The 18,830-nt window shown below is 39.9% G+C and overlaps 1 protein-coding gene across 2 annotated transcripts in view; it reads right to left on the reverse strand.

The window, feature by feature from the left end:
- Positions 1 to 18,830, reverse strand: part of zgc:172282 (leucine-rich repeat and fibronectin type III domain-containing protein 1-like protein) — a 176,034-nt gene that overhangs the window by 15,358 nt on the left and 141,846 nt on the right. For both annotated transcript variants that reach the window (XM_006802055.2, XM_006802056.2), the window contains exon 9: positions 5,773 to 6,419. In XM_006802055.2, the coding sequence (XP_006802118.1) occupies positions 5,773 to 6,419 (647 nt within the window). The remainder of the gene's footprint in view (positions 1 to 5,772; positions 6,420 to 18,830) is intronic.

Below are 18,830 nucleotides of genomic sequence, written 5' to 3' on the forward strand. Positions count from 1 at the left end.
TTCAGTCATTATAATACAGCAGAGGCAGGAATTTCAAGGATACATCTCTCAAATGTCAGTACTCAAAATCACTAGATAATGAAACACAATTGTGGTTGCTGTTATTTAGCTGCAATTGCTAAAGGGTCAGATTGCAGCATGCTGCAAAGACGTGAGGCTGCAGTAGGGAAAGACAAGTTAAGAATAATGACACAGGTAAGAGAAAGGAAGAAACTGCTTGCTACAGGAGAAAACAAAAACCAGGGAGTGCTAAAATTTAAAGTGGCAGTCATTACTCTGTGTGTTGTAGTGGCGCAATCTCTTTGAGAGGCTGAGAGACCTTCAGATGTTAAAGTCCCTCCATTCCACACTACGAGGCCGCCTGTCGTCTGCTGCTGGAGGCGTCCAAGAGTCAGACAGAGAGAGGGGGAGAGAAATGGAGAATGAAACGGAGCCAAAAACAGCGAATGAGTGAAAGGACACAGAGAGAAAGAGGAAGCAGAGGAAAAACACTGATATAGATACAGCTAAACAGCAAAAGAAATAATAAAAAAAAATCTATTCAGTGGAGAGAGAGAGAGAACAAGCAACAATGTCAGGGCAGTCGGAAAACGGGTAAAGAAGATGAGAGAAAAGCATGTGGGAGCACTTGTGAACAGCGGGAGGGGAAGAGGCCTGGCCGATTCCAAGAGATGTATTCAGAGAGACAGACGGCAGTGAAGAATGAGGCTGGGCATATGGGATGACAGTGAAAGGAGTGATGATAGATTAAAATACACCGAGGACAGACAGGCTACAGGGTCATGGATGGGCCACGGGGAGAACACACACTTGCACTTCACACAGACTCGCACATCCTTGCGCTGTGCTTAAGTATTTTTCTATCCTGACTAACCTTGTGGGAACATATGTACTGGCTCAAGGCAGATAAACCTTGTACATAACCACACACAAATGCAGGAACAAACCTGCAGGGACTTGGTGACTGACCCTGAGCTTACATGCACAAATTTTTTTCCATCTCTTGTAAGAACACTGCACACTGCATTTGTTACCTGATGTCTTGTCCTTAAATTAACCTAAATGTTCAGTCTTAACCTCATAAAAGAAATGGTTTATCTGTTTTTTCCCAACAATGTGTGTGTCTTTGTGTGTTTGTGCTCTAACACACACACACATTCAGTGTTTGTTTGCCTGTTATTGAACTAATAATACGTTGCTTGACATAATCATAATATGTTTGTGTCAAGCATATAATTACTACTAATCCAGACAGAAAATTCCCCACTTAATATTCAGGTTAAAGAGCTGCTTCTAATCCTGAACCCACATGCTGCATCCTTGTATCATAGAGCTAAAAAGCAAGGTGACAACTTGACTGCTAAAATGATCTCTGATGTGCATTTCTTCATTGATTCATTTTCAAATTCTGTGATAGTTTTACATTTTTCAAGTTGAAAGTGCCTACATTTTATTAATTTATGGAGTCATGTCACATATTTATATACTGACCATTTCTATGAGAATATTGTTTATTGTTTTAATGTTCAAAAAACACGTCTATCTCGTAAGTACATCTTTCCATTTAATGCCTCCCAACCAGAAAAGCCCATTCGGTTAGCTTTATTAACAGTTGTCACAGATAGTAGTAGCTTTGTTATGTTTAAAAGTGTGTCTTTTTTAGTCCAACACTGAACATTTTGTCTTTGTGCCATAATAGTGGGACTTCTCAACCGTTTAATAAATAAATAAAATACTGCATTCGATTCCTATGAATATATAAGAGCAAATAGTCTTAAAGAATTAAACTACCATGAAGAAAAAATGTTTATTTTTTTCACAACTGCGGGCATTTAATGGGGTTTTCCTGTGTATCTGTCAGTTGCTCTGTTCCTCAGGCTCTCTGACTCACTGTGGCTCTCTGATCAGATCAATGTTGCCTTTCTCTGCAATGCAGCAACCAGTGAAACACATCACAGACACAGTTACACCCTGAGAAACTCCAACAGCCTTTGTACAAACACATGGGTATTATCCCTCACTGTAGGTTTCCCTCAAAGTGCCAATGATCCTGGAATCAAAGGAAGAAAACAAAGAACATAAAAGGCCAACTGTAACTTTTTCCTCCTGGGTAAAATGTCAAAATAAAAACAATAATAATTGGTTTGTTTGCATGTCTTTTAGTCTGGGATGTTGTTTGGAGGCTTCCCTGACTGGCATACTTCAGTTAGATAAGGTTGAGATAAGGTTAATTAGGCCTATAGGGGGATTTTTGAGTTTATCCATATGGTGTTACCTCAATGGTGCAACAAAATAAAATTCAAGGTTTTTTTTTCTTTCACAATTCCCAAAATTCTAACCAGTTTTAATGAGCGCTGCCTAACTCATCTACTTTACAACCGCAATGTGGCCATCAACCTCCTGGCACACTTGCTGAACTGTATGTGTAAAGTTGTCGTCAAAGCTTTATTAGTATTAAAAAAAATTAAAGCAGCTTAAAACAATGTGTTTGAGTACAGTACGGTGCACAGCTGTGCAAAGCCTCATTTCTTCATATTTGGCTTCTAAAGATCCAGACTTTCTGTGAAGTTGTGAAGTTAACCAGTAGTTCTCCAGGTTTTCTGAAGGTCTTTGAACATTGAATGCTTTTTCTCTAACTTTCAATCCAATCCTTTTACCTGACCATTTTCAGAGGAACTCATAATTATGGGAAGCACATTATTTGTTTCAGAGAGACACATTTTGTGGATTTAACTAAAATCCACAAAATATGTCAGAGGCCGGCATAAAATTATATTTTTTGCACAAACAAGGTTATTTCAAAAGTGCTATCAACACATTGTGCAGTGTATCCTTTAAACAAATTAAGAAAATGGAACAAGTAACAGACAAAAAACGTGGCAAGCCTGAATAAAAAAAGTGTATTAGAAAGTCATGTCCTTAAGAAATAGGAAGAAATCTAGCAAAGACCTGACACAGGACCTGAGACCTACTGTTCACTGAAGCGTGTTCAGAAATGGTCCCAGTTAATTACATGCCACCGAACTGAAAATTCAAGAAATTCAAGAATCCTGGAGAGATCTATTCCTTAAAGAAATAAAAAGACTGTTCAGGCTGTGTTAAATAATAAAGGTGGTTATATCACATATTGAGTTTGATGTTTGTTAGAATTGTGCAAACTTTTTTTTTTTTTACCTCATATACAGTATTTCAATGTATGTTGTAATGTATGTATTTCCCATTTTCCTGGCAATACAAGTGGGTGGCTCGAGATTTTTTGCACTATAATGTCCGATGTCAAAAACCAATTAATATCCATGGTACATTTTTTGTTAATGTTGGACACAATGAATTCTGATAAAAGCAACATTTAACATTGTTGTATTAATATAAGAGAGACAACCAAACTGACAAAGTTGATGAAGGTGAAACCGCTCCCTCACTTTGCTGGCTAAGCTCCTATACTCTGCACAGATCTCTCGTTTCCTCCCTGCTATCAACATGAGGCTCAATGACACCTCATTTCAGCTCATTCACAGAGGCCAATTGAATGACATATCAACCGCTGATAAAGTATTTCCACTCAGCTCTTTAAGCCCCTCATGTGAAATGATGTCTTCATTTATTCATTCCAATGAAACCCCCATTTCCTGAATGGATTAGTGTTAAAGGGGAAATGCACTGGAGTAGGCTTAGTACAGGGAAATTTTACTTCCCCTCCAAAAATCCACATGATTTTCTGGATTTATATTATGAGGGATCCATTGACGGTTTCAAGCAATCTCTGAGAACATGTGCAAGTCGTTTCAGAAGTTTGGAACAAGGAAGTGCTCTTGATTACACAAAGAAGGTTTTATCTAATAGCTGGCAAAGACTGTTACGTAAAAGCAATTTTCCACCAGTATCTTGCATGCTAAGAAAACTACAGTAGAATTATAATCGAGCAGATTTGTGCACTATTGCAATCATGTATTTTGCACTACTTGGATAATTTGCTCTCTTCATTAAATGATTACAATGACAAATTATCTCTCTATCGTTCTATTTCTTTCAGGCTGTCAAATAAAGCTATTTTCTGATGGCATGCCAAAGGCCACTGCTGTAAAAACTAAAAACAGTATTTTCAAGCTGACACAAGAGGCCGATCGTTGATTAGACCAAAGAGCCCAGAGATAAAGAAACAGTAAATGGAAGCCTAAAGCTCAAGTAGTACTAATGGTTCTGAGGATTTAACCAATTTCGGTTCAGCAAATTGGTCGTGACTAAGCTTAATTTCAACCTGTCATGTGGATCATGCATATCTTCAAAATGTCTTTTTCTTATTTCTATGGATCAAACAAGCACATTTAAATATTTAATCATTCATCTTTCCCCCACTGTCCAAGGTAATCCAGCCTTATTTATTTACATTTATTTGTTTTATATTCCTTCTTTTTGATTGTGTGTTTTAAACTTTCAATTATACATCATCATGAAGTACTGTATGAATAAACCTAGCTGTAGCTTTTGCTGAGTGTTTTTGCTGCTCACATGAGCTTGCATGCCTATTACACCAGATGAAAAGCTTGACAAGTACAAGTTGTTGTCTTATATAATTTTACATTCATTAATAATAGCTGTGTCTGCATTGATTACTTTCTGCATTATGTATAGTGTATTACTTCTATATAACACATGTGTGCCAGACTCTGATAATCCTGGAGATTCTTCAAGTAGACTTGTCATGAATCTGATGTAAAACACATTTCTTGGATTCACATAAAATGATCTGTTGCACGGTCTCCCCCTTTCTCCTCTCTCTCTCTGCAATACAGTATTTAAATGTGTGTGTGGTGTTATGGTCTTTAACACTGTAATAAATGTTTATTACAAAAAGGAAAACACAAAACTTTTATATAACCCCCCCCAACAGATCTAGCATTCAGTGCTATTGAAGTCACATTTAACTTTATAAGTGACTTGGGCTTTTTCCAGCTTGATATTAAATGTAAGCCAGTGCATACAGCCTTTCTTTTGTACTTAAGTAGCTTTTTCACTCTTTAGCACTTGGGATGTGTCATTTCTAAAGGCAAGCAGGCTTTCTTGGAGCGCTTAAAGACTAATAGTTTGCAGCGCTCTAATGTGAGAGGTGTTAACTGGAATAATGTGTGACAGGTACTCCCACCACATGCATTACCTCTCTCCTCTAACACAAAAACATAAAGATTTATTTGGTTATTATCTGTTGTCTAGCCAAGCTTTCCAGAAACTAAAAAAACCCCTCAAATTTGGCAACAAGGTTGCAGCATCATTCTTCATCTTCTTCACAAATTTAAAAAACTTTGAGTCAGCATGTATCCCTTCTGAGCGTTCAACAAAAGAAGTCTGGCATTTGGAAAGAGCTGAAAACAAAAATAAATGAGCATGGGGGAGGTTTTCAGTTCACTATAGGAAGGTTAATTCAAGACTTTTTTTCCATTCATTTTTTTGGAAAAAAGGAATATGCAATCATACAGAAGAGATTTAAAAACAACTTGAGCTGCTGCTGCAACCCTACAGACTGAAAGATCTCTCGTACTCATTTTCTCATTCACACACTGCTCTTCTTTTCATTATTATCTTGCTCAGTTTTACACCTTAAATTTCACATTGTCAATTTCTCATCCACCAGCTTTTCCTGTTTGACTGAATTTCTTTGTGTCCCTCCTTTCCACGTTTTCCCCACTCCTACTCTGTCAACTTTTACTTTCTCTAAACTCTGCTCAGTTGCTTGAATTTGCTATGTCTGTGTCTTTTCCACTAGCTCTCTAATACCTGCCAGTTCTTTGGGAGAGGTGGGCTCTTTGGCAACAGATGGCGGTCGAATTTTCATCTCAATGGCGACCCTGGAGGAGAAGCGGGACTTCGTGGGTGAGAGCAACTCCTCGTTTGCTGACGAGTCAGTCCTTGTCATTAGGCTCTGTCCACTGCTCTCCTCCTCGACCAACGTGACAGTGTCTCGCAGAGTGTTGCTAGGCGACATTGCCCTGGATGGTCCGAGGACTTGGTCGTCATGACTGTCAGTCATCTTTGAGGCAGAGCGAGGAAGGACTTGGACCTGACTGCCTCCTTGTCCATTGCTCTGCGGTCTTGGCGCAGTCGCAGTGATGGCTGCTTTTCCATGGCCTGTGCCTTGGTGGCTGTAAACCTTGTATCGTATCATTAAGATGATAATAAAAACAAGCACAGAAGCAACAATAATCCCTCCAATGATGATGATCATAGTACCACCCAAGAAGTGGCTGTGCAATGCTTGGCACTGGCTGAACTCTGTGTCTGTGGTAAATGACAGACAGCCCAAAGGACGAGTTGCAGTCAGCGATGTGATGACGTCATCAAACACGGCCAGGACACAAAGATCATAGCTACGTCCAGCAGCGAGGTCCCGCACCAGGAAGTCGTTGCTGCTGGATGGAATCATTCTGCCATGACAAGAAAGAAGAACACAAAGGAAAAGAAGATGTGAGTTCACCTTCACATATTTTTTCCCTACATGTAGAGCAAGTTTAACTGATTCTTCTCTATTACAATTATTCATCTTACTTGCAAGTTTGTCCTCAGGCTTCATGGTTGGTATATATATGGTTAAGTGGACATGCAATTAGTGTGACACAAGCATATTTACTGATAGCAAATTAATTTCCTTGGATTTTCAGGCAATAGTATGACCAGCAAAAACGTATCACCAGATAAACAAATTGGAGATAATTTATCTGAATTTCAAGGGTGGGACCACACCTCATCACTTCCCTTTCAGTTCCATGAGTACATATGCCTTCCTGCTCTATAGGCTGTTTATTTTGCATTTTTGTGCTCCACCCTGCTCCCCTTGTCTCAGTTCTCAAGCCTCTCATTAGTACATGGGAATCTGCCCAGCCCAGGAGCCACTCTCTTTCATGAAACACCGTCAATCTAACTGAGGATGTGGTCCCTGCAAATGAAATGTTTGACAGAAATTGCCACAAGTGGGATACTGAAGACTGCATTATTACAACTTAAAAAAAGAGCATTTCTATTTTTATTTCATTGAGTCTGAAACTTTTTTTTTTTGAGGCTCTTACTTTGTAGCTTTTCACTGAAATAAATAACCTTGTCTTGCAAACTCCCAGCAAAAAAAAAAAATAGGGAACCACCCCCCACCCTCCAGCTCATGATGCTTAATCGATGTAATCAAATTTAATTTGATGCACGGGGAAAATGCACAGAAAGAAATTATTTTTCAAGAATAATTAAATAGATTCAACATCTTTCTTCAACAGAATTGCAGAATTCACAGATGGTATCTTCCCAAAGGAAAAAGTAGTATAGCTTACTAGGGTATATTAGACTTAACAGTTACTATATACAGTAATGGACTTCTATATATTTTACATCAGATTAAAACTTTGGGTGTAAGAGTCAGATAATTATTTATTAAAAGCTAGATATTTTAAATGAGAACAAGAAAGAAAAGTATGTCTTTGTGCCCCCTTTTCCCTGTTCATGCCCTATCGGCCCCCCTGGCTAAACTTTTTCTAGATCTGCCCCTGCACAGTTACCAGCCGTCAGCTACGTAGAAAAAGATCCTGGTGTAGAAAGTAATATTAAATAAATTCTAACAACAGCTTATCAAGCTTAATAGTGCTGCTGTTGTTCAGCCGCTGGTTTCCTCTTTCTGGTGAGAAGTGGGCCAAAAACTAAGAAGAGAGACGGACTCGCGACAGAAAAGCCGATCAGCTGATCATTAAGCAGTTTCACGATTGAAGTAGCAGCAGGAGAGAGAGAGAGAGATGCAGTCGCTTGGGTCAGTATCGGACCGATACCGATACGTAATATCGGATCGGTCCATCTCTAGTAATTAACTTAATAAATTACAAGAAATGAACAGTTATATATTGGCTAATTGTTTACTAGTGTAAGCTATTAGACAGAGTGCCGCAATATCTTGCTTTGGTGATTTCAGTGACATTGCACAGCACTCTCATCGGACCAACAGAAACCTGGTTTATCCAAACCGGTGTCCATTTACTACTACACTGTACCAATTAAACCAGCAAGGAAGAGCCATGTAGCAAAAAAGTCCTTTCTGAAAATGATTTATGGATCTTCCTGTTTTGCTTCCTTGTATTTTTCTGTGTTATGTTATAAAAGCTGCACTGATGACACATGCACTATCATTAGATATTTCTGTGCTGCCTATGGCACAACAGTGACCTCAGTGGCCTAATTTCCCCAGAGAGTGGGAATTTATAAGTCTATGACTTGACTAACACAAAGAGTCATCCCTCACAGCTGTAGAATTCATCATTCTCTGATTAAACACTCCTGATTCTTCTCATTGAGCACTTCTTCAGTCTTTTTCTTCAGTTTTTGTAGAAGCATGGCATTGGCTGGTCCAGTCTCAATGCCAAACTCATCAATGGCATCAACCCCAACCAGGAAGTACAACTTGACAGATAACACTCTGTGTGTCGTTCTATATTTGTGTGTGTGAATGACTTCTCATGTGGTTGTGAAATGCTGTGAAAGGACCCCTGAACTGAGATCCTAAGAATCGACTCTGGAATCTATAATAATAGTATGATTTGAGATCACGCAAGGGGGTTGCTAAAAACAGGTACTTGTCCAAAGGGACTAACACAAGGCAGAACTATCCTGGTCATGAAGGATTCCCACAAGGGCACGACACCATTAAACTACTGGATGATTACCTCCCTCTCCACAGCATATAAGCTTCTCTCAGGCATCATAGCAAACAAGCTGAGTGGGCACATGAGTCGATACATGAGCACAGCTCAGAAGGGCATTAAAATAACAACATGTTGCCAGTGCAACAGTTCTTGGTTGATAGCAATATACCAGGATTCTAAGATCTGGCAGACCAACATGAGCAATGCCTGCACTGACTATAAGAAAGCCTATGAGTCATCCACACATGGATACAGGAGTTCTTGGCCCTGGACAAGGCCAACAGTATGATAACAACATTCATCAAGAACTCAACGTGACTGTGGAAGATGACACCAGAGGCCAACTTGAAGTCTGTTGTACCAAGTAAGTCACCATTAAGTGCAGAGGTGCCACAGTGACTCACTGTCCCCACTGCTGTTCTTCACATCCCAAAACCCACTAAGCCAGCTCATCAATAACAGTGGATCTAGGACACAGATCTAGGAGAAGAGTCACCATCAACCACGTTCTGTACATGGATGACATCAAGCTGTATGCCAGGAGTGAATGTAATATTGTCTCACCATCTCAACAGGATCTATAGAAAGGACATCCAGATATTATTCGGATTCGATAAGTGTGGCTGAATGGTCGCAAAGAGAGAAAAGGTGATCTGGCCTAAAGAGGTAGAGATACCAGAAGGCAGAGTGGCAGTTATATTGGTCAATTTGAAGTACCTGGCTATCCCACAGCAAATGGGAACCATAATTAAGATGCATGAAAGTCAGCCATAGCCAAATACCTCCAGAAGGTAAGACAAATACTGAGAAGACAGTTTAATGGTAGGAATAGTATCTAAGACAGCAGTACATATGCCATATGCATTATCAGATACCCAGCTGGAATGATAAGCTGCCCACAAGAGGAAATAGATGCTACTAATGTCAGGACATAAAAACTCTGTACAAGGCATGGAGGCCTCCATCTGAAGTCTAGCACCCTGACACTCTATGAGCAATGGAAAGAGGAAGCACGAGGATTAGTGAGTGTCTAAGCCACAGTTCAGGATGAAACCCAGAGCACGTGTGAATACATTAGGAAGATGGTTCTTCAAGGTGAGGTGCAACAAGAATGCCTCAGCTTAAGACAGACAGTGACGCGGAACTGAAAAAGATCTAGAAATCTAGAAAAGGCTGGCTTAGGAGAAATGACAGAGATCATGATCATGGCAGCACAAGAACAGGCCTTAAGTATCAGATCCATAGATCCAGAAGTCTACCACAGTCAATAGGACTGTTGTTGCAGACTGTCTAAAGATGCGCGGAGACTATCCATCACATAATAGCAGGAAGGTTGGACCATGTACGCTAAAACGCATAACCTTAACCATAAGTGGTGGGGATAGTGTACAGGAACATCTGTGCTACATATGGACTACAAAATAAAATATGAGACACCAAAGTGGTTGAGCACAACAGGGCTAAAGTCCTACTGGACTAGGAGTCAGGACTAGGATTTCGGCTGTTTGTTCGTTGTTTTGTAACCTCACACACCTATCATTCAGGACAATGCTGCAGCAAGTATATGCACCGTCAGTGCTGATATAAATGGTACAGAACTGTGGCAAAGTCAGTGTTTGCACACAACACAAGCACTGCGGTATCTATAATTGGTCTCTAACCGGCAGCTTAGCAAAGATCCTATTTTAAATTGTATATAAACTGTATGTATCTATAAGTAAACAGCACCTCTGTCCACTTTAATAAACTTCAAACTACTGCAAACTGGGAGTTCTCCTCAAGCTGTTTAGACAAAATGATAGCTTTTTGTACCTTTTCTCATCTTTGCAGTGTGAGAAACTAAATCATAGATTACCAGGGGAGAAATTTTAGAAAATCTGTAGGAGAGTGGGGCTGGCAATGTCCTTTAGTGAAATCCACGAGGCACATGTGGGCTTCCAATCCAAAATCTGCAGTATGACACATTGCTTTCAGTTTTAACAAGTATCTTTTTGGTTAAACTTACACCAGAGTCTAGCTGCTGTGAAAAGATGCAGCGTGTTTCACATGATGCAAACTGAGGTGTGTAAAAATGCCCTCAGGAGCTAAGCAGTGTGACTCAAAACACATTATGTAAAAGTCGTGACTGATCAGAATTAAACTGTCATGGAGACAGAGGGAGCAAATTTTTAATATTTGTCACTGTATTGCTTCCAATTATAGCTGTGAACTACTTTTCATAATATAAAGTGGATAACAATGCTCAGTGAATGCTGAAGTTAGAAAATACTAGCGGTGATATTCCTTCAAAATTAAAGTGCAGTGGAAAGTGTGAATCTTTCTGACAGAGTACAAGGCTCGCAAAATTTCAAAATCTCTGGTAGCCCTTCGGGCAGGCATTCTTCAGTTTTTGGTAGCCCAAAATAAATTTAAGTAGCCCGAATAAAAAAAGAAAGCTATTTTTTAATGTTTTGTTTCCTTTACAATATTATACATTAAAATATAATATTGTAACAGAAACAAAAATTAATCAAAAAAATTGTTAAAATACAAATCACAACAACTGTATAAAAATTACAATCATCAACTCAAATACTTGGTTCAAATTGAACAGAAATTTCTATGAACTGAAAGAACTGTGTAGAACATGAATCAGTCTGTGTCAGATCCTAAATCTGAAATTTCCACTGAAGTCACGGGTAAGAGGTAAGTGGAACCAAGATCTAGGCCATTTGCTTTTTGAAGTTTGCAAAGACTGCTAAATTTTGCCAATATAGTTCACTCTTATAGCACGCTGTTCTAAACAGCTTTTTCAGGAGTTCTTGTTGTGCTTGGTTTATTTTTAGTATGTTTTTTTGCAATTGCTGTTTGTTCTGGGAACGATACTGCAGACTGAGCAATAATGCATTTCTTGCATTTCTCATGGGTTCTGATGGGGTCTTTCTTAAAATTACTGGTCCCAGTAACAAAGGTGCTTGTCGACTCAGAAATCAAATGAAACTCACAACACACCTGGCAGAACATCATGTTATTTAGCTTGTCATATTCCAGCCACAGAAATTCTTTTGTCCATGAAACCAAAAAACCTGCGCTTTCTTTTTGCCTCATAGTCTGATTTGTCATAACTTTTCCGTTTTGTGGTAAGCTTTTCTTTGGCTGCCCCTTCTTCACCCTGACCTGTCTTATTTGGCTGAGCAGAACTAAAATACCAGCGTAAATCCTGCTGCTTTTACACACGTACTTACATAATGGTCAGCGATTCTTTGCGCACTCAACCTCTCACATGTTTAAGCTTGCTGCAAGAGATTTCACTTGTCGCGTTTGAATAGTAAGCTAATGAGTGATAAGACTATGTCAGAGGAATTGGTGCGCAATTAATCGTCACTCACCAATCAGTACTGCTGCTCCCTACACACCGTTCGCGCGATCGCAAAATGAAAGTGAAAGCAAAAAACAAGCGCAAATTCAAACGCGATTTCAATATGTCACATATTGACAGTGGCTCATCGATGCCAATGACATAATTACTCAGCTACATTGGCGAAAGAATGCAAAAGCATAGACATATATTTTCCTTCCTACGATAGCCCGACGGGCAGGGCTGAGTTAGATTTTGGTAGCCCGACTGGAAAAATCGCTAGCCCCGGGACGTCGGGCAAGCGATTTTGCGAGCCCTGGAGTATAGGGGATAACTGCGCCAATATACTATGAAACAATGGAGAGAAAGTAATAAAGACACTCCAGTGTGCTGTGTTCTTAGCCAATCCTTGATATTTTTGGCTTTGTTGTGATTTGCTGTCATTTGGTTTTGTTTCAGTGAGTTCTTTGTCATATTGATTTGATTTGTTTTATTTTATTTCATAATGATTAGGCTGAAAAATATGACAGATGCATCCTTCTGTGGGACACACGCTCACTGAAAGGAAACTATTTGTATGACTTTACATTACAATAGACAGAGACATTTTTTTCTTATCAATTGGCACAAATAGTAATACATATTAAATTAATAGGATTTGGGTTAAGCCATCGTCTGTGAAGTCTAGCTAAAGTGGATGAAGGGCAGACAGAGTACAAGGAGTAACTGATGATAAATGATCTTTAATTTAACAGAAAAAAAAATATTTTTGATTAGGTTCAAAAGCTGGCTTGCAGTCTGCACTATTGAGTTAAGTCTTGAAACCATACAGACCACTGGGCCAGAGTACATGTAAGGTCATTAATATCATGTTGTAAGGATCAGTCTTATGCAGCCACACTGTGTCTGAATGGATCTGTGAACCTTTTCATTCCATTCAAATTCTCTTTGCCCATAATCATCGTCTAGAAGGGAAAATCTATTCCAAAACACTAGGGGAATCCCCCGGTGTGTCCCCCTGCCTATAAGTGCTCTTTTCCTAATAGGAATTAATCCAGGAAACGTGAACTGCCCTGAGGCTTTGCTAAAAGGCAGCTGCATGTGAATCGTAAAGCGGGTGGGTAGGTTGAGGTGAGGCGAATTCTAGGGAGAGATGTTATTCAAACAAAAAATACCACCACCATCTGCTATGTTAAACTTTAACAAGCAGGATTTGTTAAGTAGAGGACTATTCATCTCCGTTTTGTGTGTTGCATTTTTGAAATTTGCCTGTTCTTATAGCGATGCTTTCTGACTTATTATTTATTGGGCGATCGTGGCTCAAGAGTTGGGAGTTCGCCTTGTAATCGGAAGGTTGCCGGTTCGAGGTCAGAGGGCCCGGTGGCGCAGTCTCGCCTCTGTCAGTGCGCCCCAGGGTGGCTGTGTCTACAATGTAGCTTGCCATCACCAGTGTGAATGTGTGTGTGGATGACTGAACGTGTAAAGCGCTTTGGGGTCCTTAGGGACTAGTAAAGCGCTATACAAATACAGGCCATTTACCATTTACCATTTCACCATGAATGAGTTCAAATAGGATCACTTACAAAACAGTATTGGAGAAATGTAGGATTCAATGCCTTTGGCAAGGAGTCTCGCTCAAGGAATGTTTGCTGACACAGGAGGGTGAACATATTCCTTCAGCTTGGAGGATAATTTTCTTATTTACCACTGCACAGTTTTGCCAGATACACAAATGGTAGAATAAACTTCAATTATATCAGAGTAAATTAACACATGGCATTTAATTTGCACATTGGCCAGCATCTGTTTGTGTTTTGTACATCCGCTATTATACAGATGCATGAGGATTGATGCAGCATTTCCAACCAATCAATAATTAATTGTGCCGCTGAGTTTTTGATCCTGTGTAAGTGTGTCATGACTTTAAAAAGGACAAAGACTGCTGGGCCAAGCAGAAATGCTTCAGCATACCCATTTGACACTGCAATCATACTGGATGGTTTATTCAGTTAATGGGTTCAACCACAGTCAGACACACACACACACACATGCACGCACGCACGCACACACGCACGCACACAGAGTTAACTTCTTCCATGATTCACATTCACACAAGCACACACTACTACTGATCTACACTAATGGTCTGTATGACTGCTGCTCTCTCTCTCACTCACGCATCACACAAACAGATTAACAGTCAGTCATGTTTTGTCACTCTTTGGTTTAATGCTCACACCCCCAGGTTAACATGGAAACACACATACACATGAATCTGCGCCTACACATAGCTATACTAGATCCATTCAAGTACACAAAAAGAATCAATCAGATTACCGGATATTATGCGTACACATGTTTAAATATACCTCAAGCAAGAGACTAGTCAGATTAACAAGTTATTTGGAAATGCAGAAAATGACAGTTTTCATTTCTTTAATGTCACTAAAATGACACATGGAAGCTACGCAATGAGCTATTGTTTATATAGAGAGAGCAGTGAGACGGGGGCCCTATTCAATCCTTGTCCTTGCAAAGCAGCACTGTAGGTCGTGGGTGCACCAACTATGTGGGTGTCTCCAAGCACACCTGCTATTTTGGTTCATGTAGGTATAGCACAGCAGTCTGATTACAAGCGTATTTGTTCCTGTGAGGATGCTAGAGTTTTTTTGCTTATGTTGCTTAAGAAAATTAGAACTATATATCTTATAATCATGCATATAATGATCAATATTTATATCAAAGTTGACCTTTTAGGTGCTGTATCATCTGTGAGACTATTTCAATTCAATTCAGTTTTTTCTAAATAGTCCCAAATCACAACAACAGTTGCCTCAGGCAGCTGCTTGGCAGTTCACTTTTTAAAGAGGTCTAAAATACCACAAGTGGTCAGAATCTCAACAGTAAGTGTTGCTAACTTTGGGTACATACAGTGGGATGATTGCCATGCTGGCTATAACTAGTTCACTGTAAATTTTATGTCATCTGAAAATTCCAGAGATCCTAATTCTTGGGGACAGTGACTTTGTTTCTAAAAATTATCTATGTGTATGTGTTTTTGAAAATAATCTTTGTGGAAAATCAGGTTTTATTACTTTGAGAAAACAGCATGTAATGTGCTTTTTCCTCACACCACAACTTTACATGGAAACACTTACACAAATCATATAGATTAAAAAATAAACAAATATAAAAATCAGATTACCCCTTAAACTACTATGTGGCTGAGTGTACACATGTATAAAAATACTGCATGCAGTAGAATAATCAGATTAACAAGTTTAAGTGATTGCATATGCTTAAAAGTCATTTCTACATTTCTTTATCACTTTATCACTCTTTTAAGCTTAGACACAAGCTTGAACCACCAGACTTCTCAGGCTTCCTCAGATCCTGGAAGTTCTCTATGGTGCCTCTAAATTCCTATAAACAGCCTTTAACCTGAATTTCTGTAACAAGTTACAGGGCTTCTTACTGACAAAAATCCTACTTTTCACACAGTGTCTTTGATTTCTGGTTTAAAATAATTCCTATTAATATAAAATGCACTTCACTCTCAACAGACTACTTATAATCTTTACCGAGAGCCGAGGGAGATTTCACAGTGACCTGTGATCAGTGGGGAGCAAGACATCCTTCCCCTGGGCTCTGACACAGAGCAATCTGTCACAGCACATGTATCATCCTGAATACTGAATAACTACGATAATGCTGCCATCTCTGCATATATTTTTTTGAGGTGCAATCGGGTTCAGAGGAAATTGTTTGGACCCTTCAATCTTCTGATAGTGTGTTTTGAAAACCATCAGTCCTATTCTCTCATGTATCGCCGCATTTTTACAGAGACTTTATATTGACAAGTTTCCCCCTCCTTCGTCAATGTTGTTTTCATGCCTTTTCATCTCTAACGCCTTTCAATTCCATTGCATTCAAAGACTAGTAATTATTGTAGATTGCTGTCATTTCCGCAGGTTATTCCTTGCTTGTGTACTGCAAAGTACAACTTAACTGTGCAATTCCCATCTAATGGCTTGTATTCCAAAGCACACTTTGAAGCTCTAGGGACAGACGCACAGTGCAGTGCATCCATAAATGTGAGAACGCACGTATATGTATTTCAGGTTGTTACACAAAATAATTTCTTCTTGGACTCGATATAAAGAAGGGGCGCTAAAAAGGTAACAAGAGTTCTACACTTCCATAAACTCACGAGATTGTCCAAATCTCAATAACTACATATATTCGGTATTCAATGTCAGCAAGTAAATGTTACATATTATCACAAACATCTAGACTCAACTACCAAGTAAAAACCTTATCTGTACAAAACACCAGTCAAAACATTTAAGATCAGAACCTTATGGTACTTTAAAGCATCCAAAGTGTTCATGAGATGTCACAGTCTAATGCTTAGAGTCAATTACTATGTTATATAACAGACTGCAGTCGTGGTTTTCAGCGGAGAATGGCACAATATTTGCTAGAAGACTTACAGCAGAGCTATAGGCCTCAGTGTCTGTAGCCACAAATAGCATTAATACATGGTAATAGACCTATTCTCAGCAGCTCTACTTTGTTAGCATGTCATTATTGTCTTGTCTCAGGCGAGAACAGTGACAGGTTTGTTAGAGGCTCTTGTTACAACAGCAAAGTGACGAGGGCCGCTGCACTGCTCAGTCCTTTGTGTGCATGTTCATGAGTGAGTGTGCCCACTCTGAGTGTGGCTGACATTTACATGCACAGTGCAGTTATGTGTACACACATCTGGGTCTGTCATAAGCCTGACATTTTCATGCTGTCTGCATTTACTTAGGTTGACTGGCAGGAAGAAGCTTTGTTTGTAAATACTGTCAATCAATCAGCCCTGGGGCACCCACAATGGATATCCACACAAGCATGCGCGCACACAGACACACGCAGTGTCACGGAGTCACATCCAGAGCTTTGGCTTGCAACTGTTGATCTAAGCAAAACGTCAAGTGAATATTTATGATAATGTGCCCTGACTGCTTTTTTAAATAATTTAATGTGCCAATTATTCAACCAGCGCAGACAGTCCGGAATAGAAGAGGGCAAAGGTTTGACAGCAAAGTCCCTGAAGTACACAAACTCTGTCCATCTGCTAGACGCACTGCAAAAAGAAAAAAAATCACACTAACTGTGTCACTGAGCTAAACATGGATGTTATATTAACTGGTGGATTCGGCAGAACCTCATCAAGCTTCACAGCAAAAGAAGCGGATTTCTTACAACTAACAAAAGTGCCTTTCAAAAATGGTATCATTTATTGAAACCAATCATTATGAAAAAAAATGGACTTTCAAAAAATACGTCAAATTACTTTCAGAGCTTGTCGTGTTTTTTTGTTGTTTTTGCAGAGTACCATAGCCATTAGGTATTCACAAGACCCAGGGGGCAGAATTTGATGTTACAAGCTTTAATTATGAAAATAAGTGCCACATAATGATTCTGAGTGAACCTCTCCTTTGGGACCTGGCAAACTGAGGGCCCTGTCTAGTTGCCCTATCTTAAGAGGTGAGATGTCCCCCTGCAGCATCCCCAAGGGAACTGAGTCAGTATTTTTAAAGTCCTACTGACTGGCTCGATCTGTTTGTTTTTCACAGCAGCATTCATTTTGAAGTAGCCGTGCTCTTTCTTTTCTCTCCCTCTTTTTCTCTATTGCTACACCATGCACATAATTTTCCCCCCAAATGGTCCTCAAACTTCTCTTTTCATGTCTTTCCATCTCGCTCAATCCTCTCCTGAGTTATTTCTTCCATCAAATTTAATTTCTTTGCTTCTCTCTCTGTTTAACTTCGATTCATTTCCTCATGCTTCGCTTACACCCATATATTGAGGCAGATTCGATGTGTTTAACTGCCTTGCAACAACATTTTCACCTTTATAGATGATGTAAGTGGTGGTTAAACCATCAGATATTGAAAAAAAATGTCAGATCGAAAATAAATAGCTGTCATACTGAATCAGTTTTTTTTTTTGTTCATGCAGTTTTGCTATGCCTATTTATCACACTTTAGTTTCTCAAAGCTAAATTCTAATATCTTTTGAAAGCATATTTTTGAGAGCTCATTGTTCTTCCTCCTAGCGTTATTCCCGCTCTGCGGGTCGCTTTTCTGCAAAGCCGCTTCCATTCGGCACGGTCAAGGTTGGCGCCGATCTTCTTCACGTCGTCTTTAATTCAGTCCATCCATCGCCTTTTTGGTCTGCACCTTGGTCGCCGGCCTTGGGGACTGAGTCGCAGTGCTGTTCGTGCCACTGAGTTTTCGTCACTTCTGACCACATGCCCATACCATCGCAGTCGCGCTCCTTGCATTTTCTCTGTGATTGGTGCAATGCCCTGCCGCTTTCGGATGTCGATGTTCGTGATGTGGTCCCATTGTGTCAGGCCCAGGCACCATCACATCATCCGCATTTCCATTTCCATTGTGTGAAGGGTGTGTTCGTGCTTTGCGGTGGCTGGCCAGCACTCTGATCTGTAAAGGGCCACAGGGTGCACTACGCTCTTGTAGATCTTCGAATTGAGGCGGTCAGGCATTCGTCGGTCGCACAGGACACCAGTGACTTGGCACCACTTAATCCAGACCGCATTAATCCTGGCTCATACGTCTGGCAGGATGTCGCCGTCGTTGCTGATCATCGATCCGAGGTACTTGAAGTGAGATACCTTTGCCAGGTCTTCTCCATCGACGCTGATGGTGCCGTCGGTTTGGGGGCCGGTCTTCTTGGTGTTCAACCTCAGCCCATACCCACGCCTGAGCGTGTCTTCCATTGCTGCGTTTGAGAGTTCTCATTGTCGCAGTTACAGT

The sequence above is a fragment of the Neolamprologus brichardi genome, chromosome 14, assembly GCF_056152115.1.
Source record: "Neolamprologus brichardi isolate AB-2024 chromosome 14, ASM5615211v1, whole genome shotgun sequence".
Classification (NCBI taxonomy): Eukaryota; Metazoa; Chordata; class Actinopteri; order Cichliformes; family Cichlidae; genus Neolamprologus; species Neolamprologus brichardi.